Source organism: Panicum virgatum, chromosome 3N, assembly GCF_016808335.1.
Source record: "Panicum virgatum strain AP13 chromosome 3N, P.virgatum_v5, whole genome shotgun sequence".
In the NCBI taxonomy this organism is placed as follows: Eukaryota; Viridiplantae; Streptophyta; class Magnoliopsida; order Poales; family Poaceae; genus Panicum; species Panicum virgatum.
Window position 1 is genome coordinate 11,998,721 of NC_053147.1, and position 17,729 is coordinate 12,016,449.

At 42.5% G+C, this 17,729-nt stretch overlaps 2 protein-coding genes and 1 long non-coding RNA gene across 4 annotated transcripts; all 3 read left to right on the forward strand.

Moving 5' to 3' along the window:
• The first annotated feature begins 4,571 nt into the window (after positions 1-4,571).
• LOC120664313 lies at positions 4,572-7,134 on the forward strand. Of its 2 annotated transcripts, none has more exons than XR_005670833.1 (4): positions 4,572-4,826; positions 6,254-6,317; positions 6,414-6,506; positions 6,834-7,134. It is a non-coding gene; the product is annotated as an uncharacterized LOC120664313 (long non-coding RNA). The 2 variants fall into 2 exon arrangements; XR_005670834.1 differs by lacking the exon at positions 6,834-7,134 and adding an exon at positions 6,614-6,736.
• Positions 7,135-7,283: 149 nt separating this feature from the next.
• LOC120664312 (hypoxanthine-guanine phosphoribosyltransferase-like) lies at positions 7,284-9,798 on the forward strand. Its single transcript, XM_039943467.1, has 3 exons — positions 7,284-7,840; positions 8,813-8,977; positions 9,215-9,798. Exons 1-3 carry the CDS (start codon positions 7,292-7,294, stop codon positions 9,326-9,328), a joined length of 828 nt encoding a protein of 275 aa, XP_039799401.1. The 5' UTR covers positions 7,284-7,291; the 3' UTR covers positions 9,329-9,798.
• A 784-nt stretch (positions 9,799-10,582) lies between these two features.
• On the forward strand, positions 10,583-13,370 carry LOC120664311 (protein SLOW GREEN 1, chloroplastic-like). Its single transcript, XM_039943466.1, has 4 exons — positions 10,583-11,538; positions 12,416-12,562; positions 12,645-12,725; positions 12,820-13,370. Exons 1-4 carry the CDS (start codon positions 10,840-10,842, stop codon positions 13,003-13,005), a joined length of 1,113 nt encoding a protein of 370 aa, XP_039799400.1. The 5' UTR covers positions 10,583-10,839; the 3' UTR covers positions 13,006-13,370.
• Positions 13,371-17,729: the final 4,359 nt, after the last annotated feature.

Consider the following 17,729-nt stretch of genomic DNA (forward strand, 5'->3'; position numbering starts at 1 on the left):
AAATAAAAAACACATTGTACAGTTTGCATATAAATCGCAAGATGAATCTAATAAACATAATTAGACTGTAATTAGACTCAAAATTGCTACAGTAATACTACAATAAACAACATCTAATGACGGATTAATTAGGCTCATTAGATTCGTCTCGCGATTTATAGACGAGTTCTATAATTAATTTTGTGATTAGCCTATGTTTAGGCTGTGTTTAGATAGAGCGCAAAAAAAATTTCGACGGAATGTTGCTAATTTGAAGTACTAAATGAAGTCTATTTACAAATTTTTTTACACAAATGGGTTGTAAATCGCGAGACGAATCTAATGATACTAATTAATCCATGATTAATCCATGATTAACGGATGGTTACTGTAGCATCACTGTTGCAAATCATGGATTAAGTAGGCTCATTAGATTCATCTCGCGATTTACAGCCCATCCATATAAAAAGTTTTGTAAATAGACTTCATTTAATACTCCATGCATGTGTCAAAACATTTGATGTGATGTTTTTTTTATTTACGAGATTTATGAATAAATATCTAAACAGGACCTTAGTACTTTAAATATAAAAAAATGATCTTTCAAAAAATTTACGGGAGGCAATTAAATAAGGCCTAAAATGAAAAATCCAGCCAAAAAAATAATAACGGAAGCCCAACTGAAATCTATTAGAGCCAGGTTTTGATCCTTGGACCTGTGGGTTATGGGCCCACCACGCTTCCGCTGCGCCACTCTGATGTTGGTGTCCAAGTACATACTAATGTATATCTGTAACAGTTGTACCGACGCCCTCTTCAACACTGAACTTCGTCCGTTTGATGTGGTCGCTCTGAAGCTTCAGATACTTGTTTACTGCCTACTGAATGCTGGTCGCGTTCGGCATCATGTAATTCATAAGGGCAGGCGAATGTCAGGGCAATGGTTAAAATGCTTTGGCCGTTTGGCGGATTAGTCATAGCGTAGTTGAACACTTGACTTGGCATCCAAAGATTCTGATTGCGGTATACAAATACAAACTTCAAAATCCATAAAAAGCGATCACACTGGAAAGTTTCCAAAAGCGTCAGAAAACAACTAACTCTACAGCAAACGTATCTCAAACGAGCACAGAGACCTGTTGAGAAGATAAGCGTGAAAAGGAAATGGTGAATCTGGTTGCAACAGATGGACAATAAAATGATTCTTCGCGGAACAAACTGCAAGGTTTCGAGGTTCCACTATGAGGTCAGAAAATACTTGATCATGGCAACATCTGGAGTTGCCGCCGAATTTCTAAATCATAGTGAAAACTTAAGTTGGCAGGGGTATCGCATTGGAATCGACAAGAACCCTCTAATTCTTCAGCTGAACTCAATGCCAGATCGCATTTCAAATTGAACTTTGCTTTCTATGGTTCTGTCCTTTGTTTTCCTACCAAACTTGATTCCTTGACATCTCTCCCCGATTGTTTTTCTTTCTTGTGCTGCATGATAAATAGCTGGTTAAATGAGGCTGAGCATAGTCGAAATGAGAGAGAACATAGGAGAATGGAGTACATCAGTGTCATGTGCAGAAAGCCTGAGATCACTGCTCATGTGGCACCTAAGAAGCACTTTAGTTGAAAAGAAGCATGTAGTCCGGTAAAAGAAAATTGCTCGCATAAAAATTTGATGAAATGCAGGGACCGTGTTAGAACATAGAAGTGTGATAGTAGGTGTTGTTTTATGAAATCGGTAATTTGTTTTGGAAATGTCAACAGACATAAGTGCATTGGCATGTAAAATGATTGTTAAGAAAGGTATTTCAGCTCAACACAGAAAACTAGTTGACAACTTATGTTCCCTTCCTTTTATAGCAGTTCAACCTGAAGTAAAAGACTGACCTAAGCAAAAGCAAGCAGGAGTAGAAACGTCAAGCAAAAGTCAAGCGAGCAGGAGCGAAGTCTTTAGCACCGGTTGAACCGGTGGTGCGTCGGAGCAATGACGTCAGCAAGGGCAACGGCTACAAGATGATCAAGAGTCACCGGTTGAACCGACACAATAGCATCGGTTCAATCGATGGGTGCCAACTCAGCTGCAGAAACGTCAGAGAAGCCAACGGCTAGTTTCAGCCTGTGAGTGACCGAAAGAACCGATGCAGAAGCACCGGAAGTTCCGATGCCCACGCAGAAAAGCTGCTAACGGCTACAAACGGCTAGTTTGAGTTGGTGGCCTATATATATGTACTCCCCCGGCCATTTAAAGATTGCTGGAGTCCCAAGACATCTCATACACATCCAAGAACACCTCCAAGCCATCCAAGAGCATAAAGATCAAATTCTTAGTCCTTAGCACAAGCTTTGTGAGTGTTAGTGCTAGGTTAGATCTTGAGTGAGTGATCAAGTAAGGTTTAGATCCTTGTGCTGTGGTTCTAGAGTGAACCAACATTGTATCTTGGTGCGCCGGCCATTCTTGGAGCTTTGGTGGCTCGCCGGCAAGTCAACGACCCTCCGGCTTGGTGTGGAACGGCGTTGACGACATTATGCGGGGGACGGAGACCCCTCCTTCGTGGGCAATCTCCCTTAGTGAAGATCGGGATTAAGTTGACCGTGATTGTGTTCACGGAAGAGACTTGATTGTCGGGAAGCGATACTCTTCGTGAGTGCTTCAACAACGTGGACGTAGGGGTGCTTTTGTGGCAAACCGAACCACGGGATATATCCTCGTGTCGAGAGTTCGCTTTCTCTCATCCCTCTCCTTTAGCTTCCGCATTTCATATTGCAACTTGTGTGCCTTTACTTTCTTAATGTAGTATCTTGTTAGAATTGGCTATAAGTTGCAAAACTCTTTTGAGATGAGGGTTACACACTAAGGTGAAACATAGTTGCACATCTAGATAGTTTATTTTAGTTTAAGGTTTGTGCAAACTAGTTGGAGCCATGAGTTAAGGTTTTAATAGAGCCTAATCCACCCCCTTCCCCTTTTAGGGTAGAGCACCCGATCACTTTCAATTACGCTATCCCGTAAAAAAAATGTGCTAAGTCCAGTTAGCAGATTCTTCATGGTATGTGGTGTAATAAAATCTACAAGCGCATGCCACATGTAACATCAGGTCCCTTTTGTCCGAAGAGCGCATTGCAAAGATACTACCAATTTAATTGGGTCGCCACATGCAAACTACTTCATGACACTGTTGTCATCGACCATTACTCAAGCTTGAACCTGAAAAAAGGTCAAGAAGTTCGCAGTAAAAATCAATAAGTACTATCGGAAAATGACAGAACCAAACAGATTTGTACAGTTCAATTTAAATTTGACGGCAAACATTACTAGACAAACGAGGAGTTCTTTGTTCAAGAAACAGGAAATCAAATAGCCAACAAAATTCAGCTAGCTTCAGTGTCGGCTCAGGTACAAGAATTTTGGCTAGAGATGCACTTTCTAGTCTTCTAGAGTCATAACTCATAAAGAACGTTTTTGATACCTTGAATCGATTCAGCAATTGAACAAATCATCCTCGTCAAATAGTCCAAAACATTTCCGAAGTAAAAGAGTCTTAGCACCTTAGACTTAATGGTGTTAGCTGTCTAAACTCACGGTAGTGTCAAATAGACAACAAAAATTCAACTTGAGGACATAAAGAAGTGTCAAATAATCAATTCTCTCGAAAAAATTTGTACGCAACACGGAGATTCTTCTAGAGTTCTACTCCAGCAGACAAGAGCTATAAAAGTCAACCCGACATCCGTCAGTCCGTATGGGCCCCATGGCCAACATCAGCATGGTGGTGGTGACGACGCAGGATTCCGGAATCTCTTAATACGATTCGTGCACCAAAAGAAGCCCGCGGCCACGTCGCCTGCAATTCCCATCCGTCGGATCGGGCTCGCGAACGGTCCAGATCGTCTGTTTTCCAAAAAATTTCGCGAACGGCCTCGAACTTTAGTGAAATTAACCCGCAGTCCTCGACAGGGCCGCCGCCCCGCCCCCCGGTCCCGCACCTCCGCCGCCTCGTCCCGCATCGCCGCGGTGAGGCGGATCTCGCCCTCAAGCGGCGGGCGGAGCTTTCTCCCTGCCGCCCTCTGCTCCCCCCGTAACAGCTCGCGCGCGCCGGGCGCCGACGGGCTTCCCGCGTCTTCTTGCGCTTCGCGGTCGCCGCCCAGGCCAGCACCCAACCCCGGCCGGTCAGGAAGTGCCCACGCTCTCATCCCCTGCCCCCGGCGAGCGGCAGCCGCCCTCGGCCTCCGCCCCCAGCCAGCGGCCGCCGCCCTCGGCGGCCGCCAACTACTGTCGCTTGCAACTGCCGGGCGCCGGCTCCCAAGAGCGCGCGACGCCTACCCCCAGCTAGCGACCGCTCCGGTCGCCGGCCATAGACCGCGCCACACCGCCCGCCCGCCTCGCAGCACCTGCGGCGACCCTCCTCCGCGCGCTCGCTCCGGTCAATCCCCGCGCCTCCGCTCGGCGTGCCTCCTGCTCCTGGCCACGCTGCGCCACGCCGGCGCTGGTGCGGACTGCGCCGCCCACGCCACCGGGGCTCGGCGTGCTCCTGCTCCTGGCCACGCTGCGCCACACCGGCGCTGGTGCGGGCTGCGTCGCCCACGCCACCGGGGCTGGCCGCACCACGCCGCGCCCGCGCTACCTGGCGACCCCAGCTAGCGGCCGCCGCCCTCGGCGGCCGCCAACGACTGGCGCTCGCGACTGCCGGGCGCCGGATCCACATGCCACCGGAGAGGGGGAGATCATCTTGCTGGTGCTCAGTTTTGAATCTTGGGATGCACACAATCTGTTTGACTAAATGCTTCAGGTTGGAGACGATCACGGTGGCTCCAGTGCTGGGGATCGCAAGAGCTCCTTGGCATTTCGTTAAGGTCAGCACACTGCTCGCTTGATTTTTTTCAACTATTACAATGGCTAGTATTTTTTTTCCAGCATGTAAAGGTTTATGCGCGATCTTCCTGATATGTTCCTGCTAGAGCTATTCCCTATATTCCTACGGGTAAGCCAATCAACGATTCACAGATACTATATGCTAATTCTACAGGCAATCTGCACACAGTGTCACGTAGGTGTTTGTTGGAATGCTTGTCTGAGAATTGCATTACATTAAGGTCAATTAAAATTTGGAATAGGACAGAGCGAGTTTGTAGCCTTGCCACATCTACCATTATATTTCAGCTCCCAGCATCTCGAACTTCATTAAGTTTGTCGGATACTGAACTGAATTTCCTTTGCATTAAGGCATGCTAGACTGTTCCATTTACAATAATGAAGCAATCCGATTCTGTGCATTGATTATTCCGTACTTAGTCTAATATCATTTATTTATACTATCCATATCCAATTTCAGTCGTGTACTTTTCTTGTATGGGCTGAATGCCATGGAATGGTCACCAACTCACCACTATGCAGCAAAAGGACTGATCACGTTGAGCTATACTGATTAACTTGACATTCTCTGCAGATTTTTGTGTGCACAAACACTGAATTAGGATATGAGCCAGTACCACAATTCTTTCAGAAGTGTGGCATTATCGCAACTCAAATTAATTAACTACAATCTAAAAAAGAGAACTGCCCAGTAGTAGCCTAAGTTTATGCCCAGTGTCCAGCTTCAGGCTAAAAACAGCAGCAGCGTTTTCAACTGCATATAGCACAGCTCCTGATAAATAAAAGATAATATAAACAGAGATGTCAAATCAAGCAGGTAAATAAGCCTATATGCTCTCTTACAGATAAAACGGAATGTGTTATAATCGTTCAATAAATGATCACCGCAGAGATTTTAAGGACTTCTAATTTGTTGACACAAAGTTACAGAAGTGTGTAATTTTACATGAGAAAAGCACACAAGGATTGCCTTCTTTAGTCATAGACTCTGCATAAATGCACAGACCTTGTTGTGTTGTCCATGAGGAAGGAGTGGGGAACAGGAGCCGGCGCCACAAGTTTCACATGTTATATGGCTCAATGTTAGTCCATTGCTATAATAAAATGTGGTCACTCAACTTATATAATAGGACAGATTAATACATCTTATACTCCAAAAATTCTCTTTTGAGCAATGGTCGTCTTCTTGGCCTCTCCAGTGATTATTGTTCATGCAGATTGTAAAATCTACCTATAAATCTTCCTGTCAAACCCGAAACAGTTCGCATCACAAAGTATATGTGCATTATGCTAAAGATAAATCTGTACCGATGCTGTTAAGATGACCACAGTTAACCCAAAATTAATGTTGGCACTTATCTGAAACAATTACAATTCTTATAACTTTGAATCTTACATTCATTTTCAGAACATGGGCTGAGAATGACAATACAAACAAAAGGAATTTTAAAGACTTCGACAATAATCAGCAGGTACAATATATATCTTTGTCCTAAGTTGTTTCTATACAATGAACTATACAAAATATCGTGCCATGTATCACTTATTGTTTGCTTGCTTACACATAGGACTCGAATGGTAGTAGCGATGATGACAAATTGACAATACCCCTTTGAAACAAACTAAAACAACACGCTCATAAGGGAAGATCAACCAGTAAGGTATGCACACATTCACTAACCTGTCCACAATCTATGCTACATATTATTACTAGTATATGAAAGATATCACAATTTTATTAAACAAAAATTTAATTATTTCATCACAGGCTATCTCAATCTATGATTCTCCCTTCAAGATGTTCATTCAATTCAATCTTGTTGTTGCCATGTATTTTATTCATTAGTTCGAAACTATGTTTCTAGCACCATATTTTATCTTTATCAACAACTTGTTCTAGATTCAAAACATGAGATTGACTTTAATTCATTTTTTAAAAATGCTTCACAATGTAAAAACTACATATCAAGTGGATTGCTTTTGAACAGGAGCTAGCACCAGCTATGTCTACATATGAACAAATAGAAACTATCTTTTGTTGTATATGACGCCTCTGAGAAGAATGGTTAGACGAGCTGGAACTAATATCAACAATGTGAAAAAAAGGTGGATCTTTTGTTATAAATACTCCCTAGAGGATCAGTTTCCACCTCATCTGTTCTCGCTTTTGGACAGAAACTATCTTTTGTTGTATATAACAGCTCTAAGAACAATAGTCAGAGCAGAAGATCCTCACCCTTTTGTTATAAATATTACATATTGCCAATCCTACCGTTTCTGGAACTGATATCAGCAATGTCTCAAAAAAAAGGTGGAATTTTTGCTGTAAAATACTTTTTTAGTACTCCTGAGAATGCTGAAAAGATAATCTTAAAAAAGATGCTCATTAATAACTGCCGATCAACTTGAATATATCAACTAAATACACAGTACACAATTCAATTGCATGTTCCATGATAACATGACCACACACTGGCCAAACTCAGTACGGCGCAGCAAAGCTGCGCCAAAGATTCTAGTCCTTGCACGGTTCCCCACCAATCCCGCGTCTTCCCAGCCGCGCAACATCGTCACCCCCACCCCGCCGCCCGCGCACCAACGCCTGCTCAATAAATCCCCCGCGCTCCGCGCCCGCCGCCGCCCTACAACCCTAGCCGCCCTCCCTGTCGCCGCGGCCGCCGCCGCCGCCGTCATGGTGAGCGCCGAGGCCGGCATCGAGCGCGTGCTGTGGACGGAGGCCGAGGTGGCCGCCCGCGTGGGCGAGGTCGCCGCCGAGCTCGCGGCCGACCTGCGCGCGCTGCCGGAGCCCGCGGTCGTCGTCGGCGTCGCCACGGGCGCGCTCCTCTTCCTCGCCGACCTCGTCCGCCGCGTCGACGCGCCGCTCGCGGTCGACTTCGTGCGCGTCGAGTCCTACGGCGGCGGGACCGAGTCCAGCGGCAAGCCCCGAATCACGGCCGACCTCAAGGTCGACGTCGCCGGGAAGCACGTCGTCGTGGTGAGCGGCTCGACCATCCTTTTCTCGTGACCCATTTTGCTATGTTTCCTTTGTCGTGTGTGGCTCCTGCCTTCGGGTGTGGTCCTTCGATAATTTGTTACCTGCCGTTTGCTCGTGGATGGACTCTTTCTAAGATAATTCACGTGAACTTCTTAAGATTGTTTACATGCTTATTTATTGCTTTCCTCGGGAATTCAGTAGCTTCCAGCAAATGTTTTCTCTTCAATGACATGAATTCCATCCATTCTAAATTTCTAATGCAAGCAAAATAAACCCACACTCATCTCTCTTTGGTAGTTAATTTTAAGATTGCATAAGTGTGGACCGTTTTGACGTGATGTTCCTTTGCTGCATGTAATTTGTAGGTCCCTGCATATGTTCTTTAATATGTCGCTCGTTACAAGGTCCCTTATTGTGAACGTTTGAAGCTATCCTAGAACTGTTCTCCAGAAATTTGGCAAAAATGTTATATATGGGGGAGGGATATAATCAGGCAAGGCGCTAATAATCTGAAATTGATGAAGTATATAGTCTTTTGGGTGAAGGTTATTCTGTACAATGAGCCCTATAAGATTGTTTGACTGCTTAATGTCTTCGGAGTATTCTTTTCTCAGCAAAATAGGCTAATTTTCTTTTTCCATGATTCTTGAGCTTGGCAAGTATCAATAGGATAGTCGCACAGTCATTTCTATCAAATTGTTTGTTGGGATTACTATCTGCCAGAGAGTGTCTATTTTGAAGCGGGGAAAGATTTCGAATCATACCCACTCATTAGAATGATGGTTGCTTGTATGCAGTACTTTTGCGGATGGTAGAAATGCCTTCTATGTCCATTATTTATTTTAATTTTAACTAGGCTATGTGTTCAGCAACTGAATTGGTATATTGTATTGCCTGAGATGAACTCCTAGATCTTTGTGAGTCTGTTTCTGCTGGTATATGGAATTTGATAATGATATCATATCTTTGTAGGTTGAGGATATTGTGGATACAGGGAATACTCTCTCATGTCTCATTGCTCATTTAGAAAAGAAAGGGGCATCATCCATATCGGTTTGCACTTTCCTTGACAAACCAGCAAGAAGGAAAGTTGATATTCAGCTTGTGGGGGATGGAAAATTCTACAGTGGCTTTGAGGTACAATTACCATATCCTTTTAATATTGTTCTATGGCAGACACGTCTTTCAAAAATCACTACCAAAATGTTACATTGTTACATAGTTCAAGCAAACTATATTTGTTACCAGTGAAAGATGCAAACTAGATACTTATGTAGCCTTTTTTTTTCCTGGTAAACAAATATAGTGATGAAAAGCTCTACTAAGCTGCCCTTCCCCATCTTACAAGGGTTAATTTGCTTTTGTCCTTTTCAGTGCCCGGACTACTTTGTTGTTGGTTATGGTTTGGATTATGCAGAGCTCTACCGCAACCTGCCTTATGTCGGAGTTCTCAAGCCTGAGAAGTACAAAAAGGATTCAAGCAATTAGACCGGAGCCTCAACTTGCACAACATGCAAGAGGGCAGAGTTACAAATGATACAAACATCTCAGTTTTGCTCAGCTTTGTACAAGAAAGAAGCAGAAAGCCTGATAATTTACCTTTTTCTCCTTTTAAGCTCAGGAAAACTGCAGCTTCCCAGATTTCAGCAGCATAACAGTAAGATGTATCACTGTCAGCTTTGTTCGTCGCGGCCCCGCAACCCTGGAGGGAAAGATGTGGTTGTATGACATGTTAAATTCACTTTACAGGCCGAACAGCATATCTCGTGGTAACCTGCGTCTGAAGATACATCTCAGAAGTTTCAATGTGCTTGTCTATTCTCTTGTACTTGCTACTTGGTTTGTGATGCATTGCCAATGTTTTTTTTCTCCTTGGAAAGATGATGCATTGTCAATCACGTTTTTTTCTTGGAAAAACGCTGCATTGTCAAAATTGAAAGGATTGTGGATTCAGGCTTTGTCACTTAGGATTGGGAGAGAAAATAAGCTTGTTTCCCTACCAGTCAAAATGAAGGTATGGTGAGGTGACTATCGAACTTTTTAAGTCCGGGCGTTAAAGTTGGTCAGTTCAGTTTACATTTTGCTGTGTTCTTGCACATGGTGATGGTGATGTGCCACCGAGAAAACACGATTCGGGTACGGTTGCTCGATCCAAGAGACTTGATGATGGCCCCCGGTTGCCGCTCGCGAGTCGCGACTCCCCCGAGCGGCTGCCATGCGGGACGACGGTTCGCCTACAGCGCCAGGCCTGGCATCACCTTCCAGGATTGGTTGCTCGCAGACTCTAATCGCCGCCGCCGGCATATTGACGAGGACTAATGGGCAGCTCGGCTAGGAAGGGAGTGGTGGCGCTGCACCTCTGAATCTCTGATCAACTGTCCCCAAGTGTCGCGCCGGCGCGCGCACGACGCATATAGATTCCAATCTGTGTGCGTAGGCACAAAAACTGCAGGCTGCGTGAATAGGCTCATCAGCAAGAGCAACGCACCGGCAACGAACTGCTCGTCCGTGAAGGCCATTGTTGAGGTGCCATTGGAGCTGATCAGGACGTGCCCAAGGTGGCACTTGGAGAAGCTGGTGGAGACAAGCGATTCCGGCTCGTCGGAGGCGTCAGTTGGCCCTCTCGGTTGTCTCGCCTGTCGCCTCGCCCCTGCCTCGCTGGAGCCCGCGGCAGCTCTCATGTCACAGGCGGCCGCGCTCTCTGGCAGCGAGCATCACCCGCATATCAACGATATCCCGAGCATCCCCGCCCTCGCGAGCGGGCGCCACTGGAGTCCAACAAGGCAACCACATTTTGGTGGTGCGTTGGACACAAAGAAAAAACAAATTATTACTGGCCGGCGTCAGGGATTTCTAGTACTCTTCAATTTCTCTGCAAAACCAAATGCTCACTCTAAATTTCTGAGCATCTCCATTGCCGATTCCAGAAGCAGAGAAGACCCCCTCGGCCCCCAGCATATACTCTTCTTCTTGCTCGCGACAAAGCCTCGGCAACGGCGATGAACTTCATCTTGCCCACCACAATTCCCACATCCTCTGCCTCCCTCCTCCGCATCCGCCGCCAACCCGTCGCTGCCGGCCCCTCCCTCCCCACCCCCCTCAAACCCAACCGCTTCCGAATTCCACCCAAACCCCCACGCTCCTCCAGAGCCCCCTCTATCTCCCCCTCCCTCAAGCCCCCGATAGTCCGCGTCCTCTCGTCCGTCGCCTCAACCTTGAGGACCCTCCTATTCCTGCTCGCCGCAGGCCTCCTCTCCCTCTCCGGCGTCCGCCCGCCCCCCGCCCTCGCCTCCGCTCCCCCGCCAACTCTGCAGCCAGAGGAAATCGAGGGGCAAGGCGAAGACGAGCAGCAAGAATCCGAAGAAAGGAAGCAGGAGGTCGAGAAAGCAGAGGTAAAAGAGAAAGAGGAGCAGCACGAGGATGAGGACGACGATAAGTTTCGTATGTATTCGGCGATTCTGAGCCGCAGCCCGGGCGACCTGGACGCGCTCAAGTGCGCACTGTACGCCAAGATGAGGCGCGCGGACTGGGGCGGCGCGCTCCGGTACGCGCGGCGGCTGCGTGACGCCGAGCCCGGCGAGGTGGAGTGGCGGCTGATGGTGGCGCAGCTGCACGAGCTCACCGGGGACCTCGACGAGGCCGAGCGTCAGTTCAGGGAGGTCCTAGCAGAGGAGCCGCTTCTCGTCCGTGCTCTCCATGTGGGTATAAGTATAACATACATGCTCCTTCTGATCTAAAGCATCCACTACCTGCAATTGTTCTTGTTGATATGGTTACAATTGTCACATTATGATATCAGATTATGCTATGATTATTGGTTTCTGCTTGCCTTGGTACTGATCAAAGATCATACATGTTAAGACATTGAGAATTCAAATTGGTACTTGTAGCAATTGCAGTAGGTGGTTAGTGGTGATGGAACAAAAAGTCATGCCACAATTCCATTACATTTTGGCAGTTTACTGCAGCTATTTCTAACCTATGCTCGTGGTGTCCTAAGAATCCATATAATGTTATCTTAATGCTTGAAATTCTCAGAATGGAATAGAAATACATTTGGCTCACACTTGGTAACCAGTTCACATGCTAGCAAGTTCAAATGCAACATAAATTGGAGGGTTGTGGCACAGCCCATGAGCCCTTCCCATAAGGTGTTTTGTGATGAATATTTTATAGGTTTCATTAACACTCAAATTTTTATTTTAAGATGGTAAGAAGTACTATGTATGAGGAGGCTTTCTCAATATTTATTGTAGGGGTTATATAACTTGATTTGTCAAGTGTTGTAAATTTAACTGATTGATTTGAAAAAAGAACTGATTATCAAGCATTGTGAATTTCACTGGATAAAATGCAGCAATAAAAAAAACTGATTTTGTGAGAAATGAAGCAGAGCAAGCTCTCTACTTCTTGATCTGTCTGTCAGCATTTTGTGTTCAGGCATGTGCAGCAGATTCTGAACCCAATTCTAGTCCTTAAGACATTCTTAAAACATGTTCTTTCTTATAGCCCCATTCATAGGATATTTCTAAGTAGTTGGTATTTCCTCATAATCTGGTAACACCACACTTGCAGGGATTCGCACTGTGTATGCATAAGAAACTCGAAGGCCCTACTGTTTTTGAAATACTTGAGAATGCTTTGCAAGTTGCAATTTCTGACAAAAGGGTCCCGGAAGAGCGCGACATAAAGCTTTTGATTGCACAGATGCATGTTGTCATGGTAACAAATACTTCAAATGACATGGAGTTCTGAATCCGTGGCAGTTTGTTGCTGTCTAAATGAAAGTTTTGATGGCACACAGGGTCAGTTCGAAGTTGCATCTGAGAAACTACAAAATCTTATAGATGAAGATCCTCGAGATTTCCGGCCTCACCTTTGCCAGGTACTCTTTTATCTTCTGTAGATTGTGGTTTGTCCTTATTCCTGAAAGTATCTTTGTTTTGATTCTGACTTTGGATTTTACTTTTGTCTTGCAGGGCATTGTGTATGCACTTTTAGACAGGAAAGAAGATGCAGATAAGCAATTTGATATATACAGAAGCCTCGTGCCAGATGAATTCCCAGATAAGAGTTTTATTAATGATGTTATACTAGCAGCTAAAATGGAGTCAGATAATCAGATACAAAAGGAATTTGGATCAGAATTTCTATCAAAGAAATGATCCATTTGGATTTTCGTAGCTGAACGTCTCGATGCTCCTGGTAGAGGTAGATACGTTGCAGACGAAATATAATAAAGGGAAGTGAGTGAGAGGTACTTAATCTAGCACTATTTTTCTTGGCTCCTTCTCTGCCCCTGCTGTCACTTTGCATTAGAATATAATGATGAGAGATGAAGTATTTATGTCCACCACAGAAAAATCTGCTTGAAAGTTCATACTGAAAGAAGTGTGCATTGTTTTATTTCAAAAGAAGAAGTGTACATTGTGAGTTCACTGAGATGTGAAATGATATACAAGTGTACATACTGAAAGAAGTTGTAAACTCTATCACAGTAAAGTATTACCTCCCCTCTTTTGCACAAGCATATCCTTGTCTTAACTAACATGAATTCATGTTGAGTTCCATTCATACAACTTCCATAAGTGAGTAATGACACTTTTCAACGAATACTTTCTGTGTTCCAAACACCTTGCCTTCTAAAAATTCCTCTAGTTTTCCAGTCCTCTTGCACATACGATTCTATCCTATTCCTAAGCTTCCTTATCGTTTTGCTGTTCAATTGCTTTTCAAATGAGTATGATACTTGCAAAGGAATCTTCAAAAATCTCTAAATTCCTAGTGTGGAGAGTGAGAGAAACACTCGAGAGTGTGATTTAGCAATTCCAAAAGCAAAACTCTACCGTGAATAACCCACCGTTGTTAGTTGACTATCCACGGTCTTGTACAGATATTTCTAGTTTGACATATTCCGATTAATTATCCACTATCCTACTAACTAGATATCATTAAGATTTTGTTTATTATTTATCATTAAGATTTTGTTTATTATTATACTTGCACATAGTTTATTTGATAATGTTCACTGATCATATATAAACTTTGATTGGAACTATATAAGTGGTCATAGCTTACTGTTAGTAATGCATAAATTACTTTCACAAATTCAAATATAAAATATCGTGTAACAAATGCACATCCATTAAATTTCCGATTAGGGGACCTCACTAGATTAATCCTTTTTTGATAGGATTAAATCCTTCGGATACATCTCTCTCTCCCTCCCTCTCTCTCTTTCTCTCTCCCTCTCTCTCTCTCCCTCCCCCTCTCTCTCTCTCTCGTTTGACAACAAAAGACGTCCTCTAATCGTATAGTCAAAGAACTCATTAGATACAGTAACAGCTACTATACTATAATTGTGGAGGTGGTTTTGTAATTAGATTTCATTTAATATCTCTAATTAGTGCTCAAAGCTACAAAAAGTTTCACCAATTTTTTCGCGCCCAAACCAAACACGGCCTATAAAGTCTCTGCCGTCCATAAAAAACATGGTCACTTCCCATCACCATTGAAGTGACACGTTCACAAATCCTAAATTCAAACTCTTTTTTTGATCAGAAATTGAAACTCTTTTGACGGTGAAAACACGCAAAAGTCGGTGTGAAGTGTTCCTTTTTCTCGCGAGAAGACTACCCCACCTGTGAGAGTTGTTAGAGGGTGACAGAATGAATGTGAATGGATGTGTTTCCATTGATTGATTGTTGCTTATATACAAGACCAAGAGACAAAGGCCCAAGGGACATGTCCCTTTGGGATGATCCCTTCATAAATAGTAACTTCCTAGTGACATCATAATGATGTCATTAATCTAATTAATTACTTAATTACAGAATTGATCACTAATTCCTAATTCCTTCATAACACTCCCCCTTGATCAATTTGTCCTTCTTGTGGTCTTGTAATCAATTTGATCTTCTTGTGGTCTTGTAATCAATCGAATAACTCCTTGAAAACCCTATGGGAAAAATCAGGAGATGCAATACAATATATCTCCCCCAAAAGCCTTTCAGGAAAAATGTGAGGAGAATCTTTGGAAAACCATGTGGAAAAAACCAAAATAATACCGGTATATTAGGCAAAACTTCTTAAAACCCAATGGGAAAAATAAGGAGAAACACCATAATATACAATTACCAATGTTAGTAGACCCTTGAGATAAACCCAAAGTCTTAGTCTAATAACACCTTGACCCTATGGTCAGTATGCTTCAAATATCATCTTCTAAAAACCCCGGTGGGGAAAACTAGATGACATAGCATATAACTTTATGTTGTCATTGCCTCATCAAAAATTTTATATGAGAAACCTCTACAGGAAAAACTCACATAAAGAAAAGATTACAATGAATCGTATGTTCCAATATCATCCACCAAAAAACCTCTTCGGGAAAAAATAGATGATATGACATAGTCTTGTGTCGATATTGCCTCATTAAAAACTTTATATGAGAAACCCAAAGGGAAAAACTCATACAAAGAAAAGAGTGCAATATGATATTTTCAACAAGTTATTAATCAAAGAGACGAGAGACTCTCCCCCTGAAACTTGCAAACATTTCATACCAATGTACTCGACACATACGAAATATGGAACATGGTAGACTTTGTGAAAATCTCAACGAGATTATCACATACTTAATTTGCAAATGTTCATATGTCCATATGACCTATGGAACAGAACCATCTTAATGCAAAATATTGTATTAAGTATAACTTGTCTCCATCTAAACAACACAAGTTGCATTATCTTTATAGATAATGACCTTTGATTCAATAGAATCAATATCACATAACTTTAGTATGTGATATATCATTCTACCAAGCTATTCACATTCATGTGTAGCCTTATACAGTACAATGTCAAAATGAATAATGAAATTGACCATTAAATGTCTACTTAAAGACTATTATATAATGGTATTTCCATATTCGTGTAAAGCTTGTTTCAATGATCTGGAATTTTGGGGATCTTATAGATAACCATAATCATAATGTCCACGTAATCGGATCATGGATTATACCAAGTTCGTATGTGCTATTTTAAGATCTCAAAGATATTCTTAACTTCAATCTACCAACCTTAGGTAGAAATAGCGCTGCTATTAGATAGCAAATTATTGCAAAGACAATATCCGGCCGGAAACTTTTGCAATATATGTATTAGCGCATAAATAGCACTGGGATAATGGACCATACGTCCCAATATCTCAATTCAATCACTATGGCATAAAAACAATCTTCCTCATGCCTTTTATCTACCTATGTAGAACCACCATATGATTCCCTTTCATATTGAGTCATTCAATATGATGTGGATATAGATAGCTTTACTATAAAAACCTGGAATAAAATACTTGGATCCTAAACACAAAATAAAGTTTTGATGTATACCGTATCTCCCATCTCTAAACTTCGTCTTTAGATTACAATGTGCTCTTAATAAGTGTTCATTACCAATGACGTCAAGATTATTGACAATCATATAATACTAGAAAATCCAATTAAGAATTCTGAAATGAACACCACGTGTAATTAATCTTGTATCCGTTTAATTTAAAGATACATATAAAGTCGATTGTACCAAAATCAACTTAACTGCTTTAAGCCATATATTGACTTAAGCAATACACGGTATATGTTGCGATTTTATATAAGTAAGTATTTGATATGTGAACTCCTTCCCGGAAGTTTCACAATATACCAAATCAAGTGATCATATGTAATCATTACATCTATCAATTGCAAAGATAGACACTTTTATACTGCCAGTCAAAAGTTAGTATCGGAAATTTTATAATTTACTATGGAGAATAACCTGCATTGAAAATCAATGCTCTGGGCTTTGCGTAAACCTCTTGTGCTACTAGTCTTGCTTTAATCTCACCACCTCATCGTTCTCAATCCATTCTAGGATGAAAACACTTTTGTACCCACAGCAAAGGTACATCTAGGTGTTGGCTTTACTACCAAAAACACCTCTCTTCTGGTGAGCAAGACTATCTCTGTATATATAACTTTACTCAACAAGTTCCAGTAGATCGACAAAGCACTCTGCCATGGTATTATTAAATGGATAACTTGGGATAATATATACAATTTATTCAAAGAAGTATGTATCGATACATGTAATCTTTATATGATATAATTCTCCGGTTATCAAAACTCAAAAATAAAACCCCGAATGACTCATCGTGACTTCCTTAAACGAGAGTCAGGGCTTTCCGATATCCCAGCATCAGTAATTTGGTGCACCTCTGAGCTGGGTTGTGGATTATAAATATCCACAGGACATAAAATGTCCTCTAGGTACCTTTCAACCAAAGGTTGATTTGCATTTACTACTTTAGAAGAAAAGTCTTCTATTGCTAGCATAAATAATCCTTCTTTATGACCATATTTCTCCCCCTCTTATTTACAATTGGGAGTTGAGTGGTTTTACTTAGTACCACTACTCTTTCTGGCACATACTTGTATCAGATTAATGATTAGTAAATGCATGTGGCAGTTTATTTGCAATACTATGCAAATCAATAATTCTTTGAACTCAAAGTTCAGTTAATTTAGTACGTGATCCTGAGCTTGAAATGCTTCATGCATTCAAATATTTTTCGGGCATTATATATGGTACTTCTAATCTCCCCCTAATGCCTGGAAAAGCTCATTTATACTGAAATCCAGCATACAGGTTGTAAATATATCCTCTCTAAGAGATATAGATACTGAACAATTGATGGAGATTTGAAATCTCAGATTGATCCCCAGTTTCCTGTGTGAACCCATCAATGTATGCTGTGGTGGTGAGAGTGGTACGTATACAACGTAACTCAATTTTACGCAAATAGGAAATCTTCTTGTATTTCCACGTACTATATGCATATGGGGATATG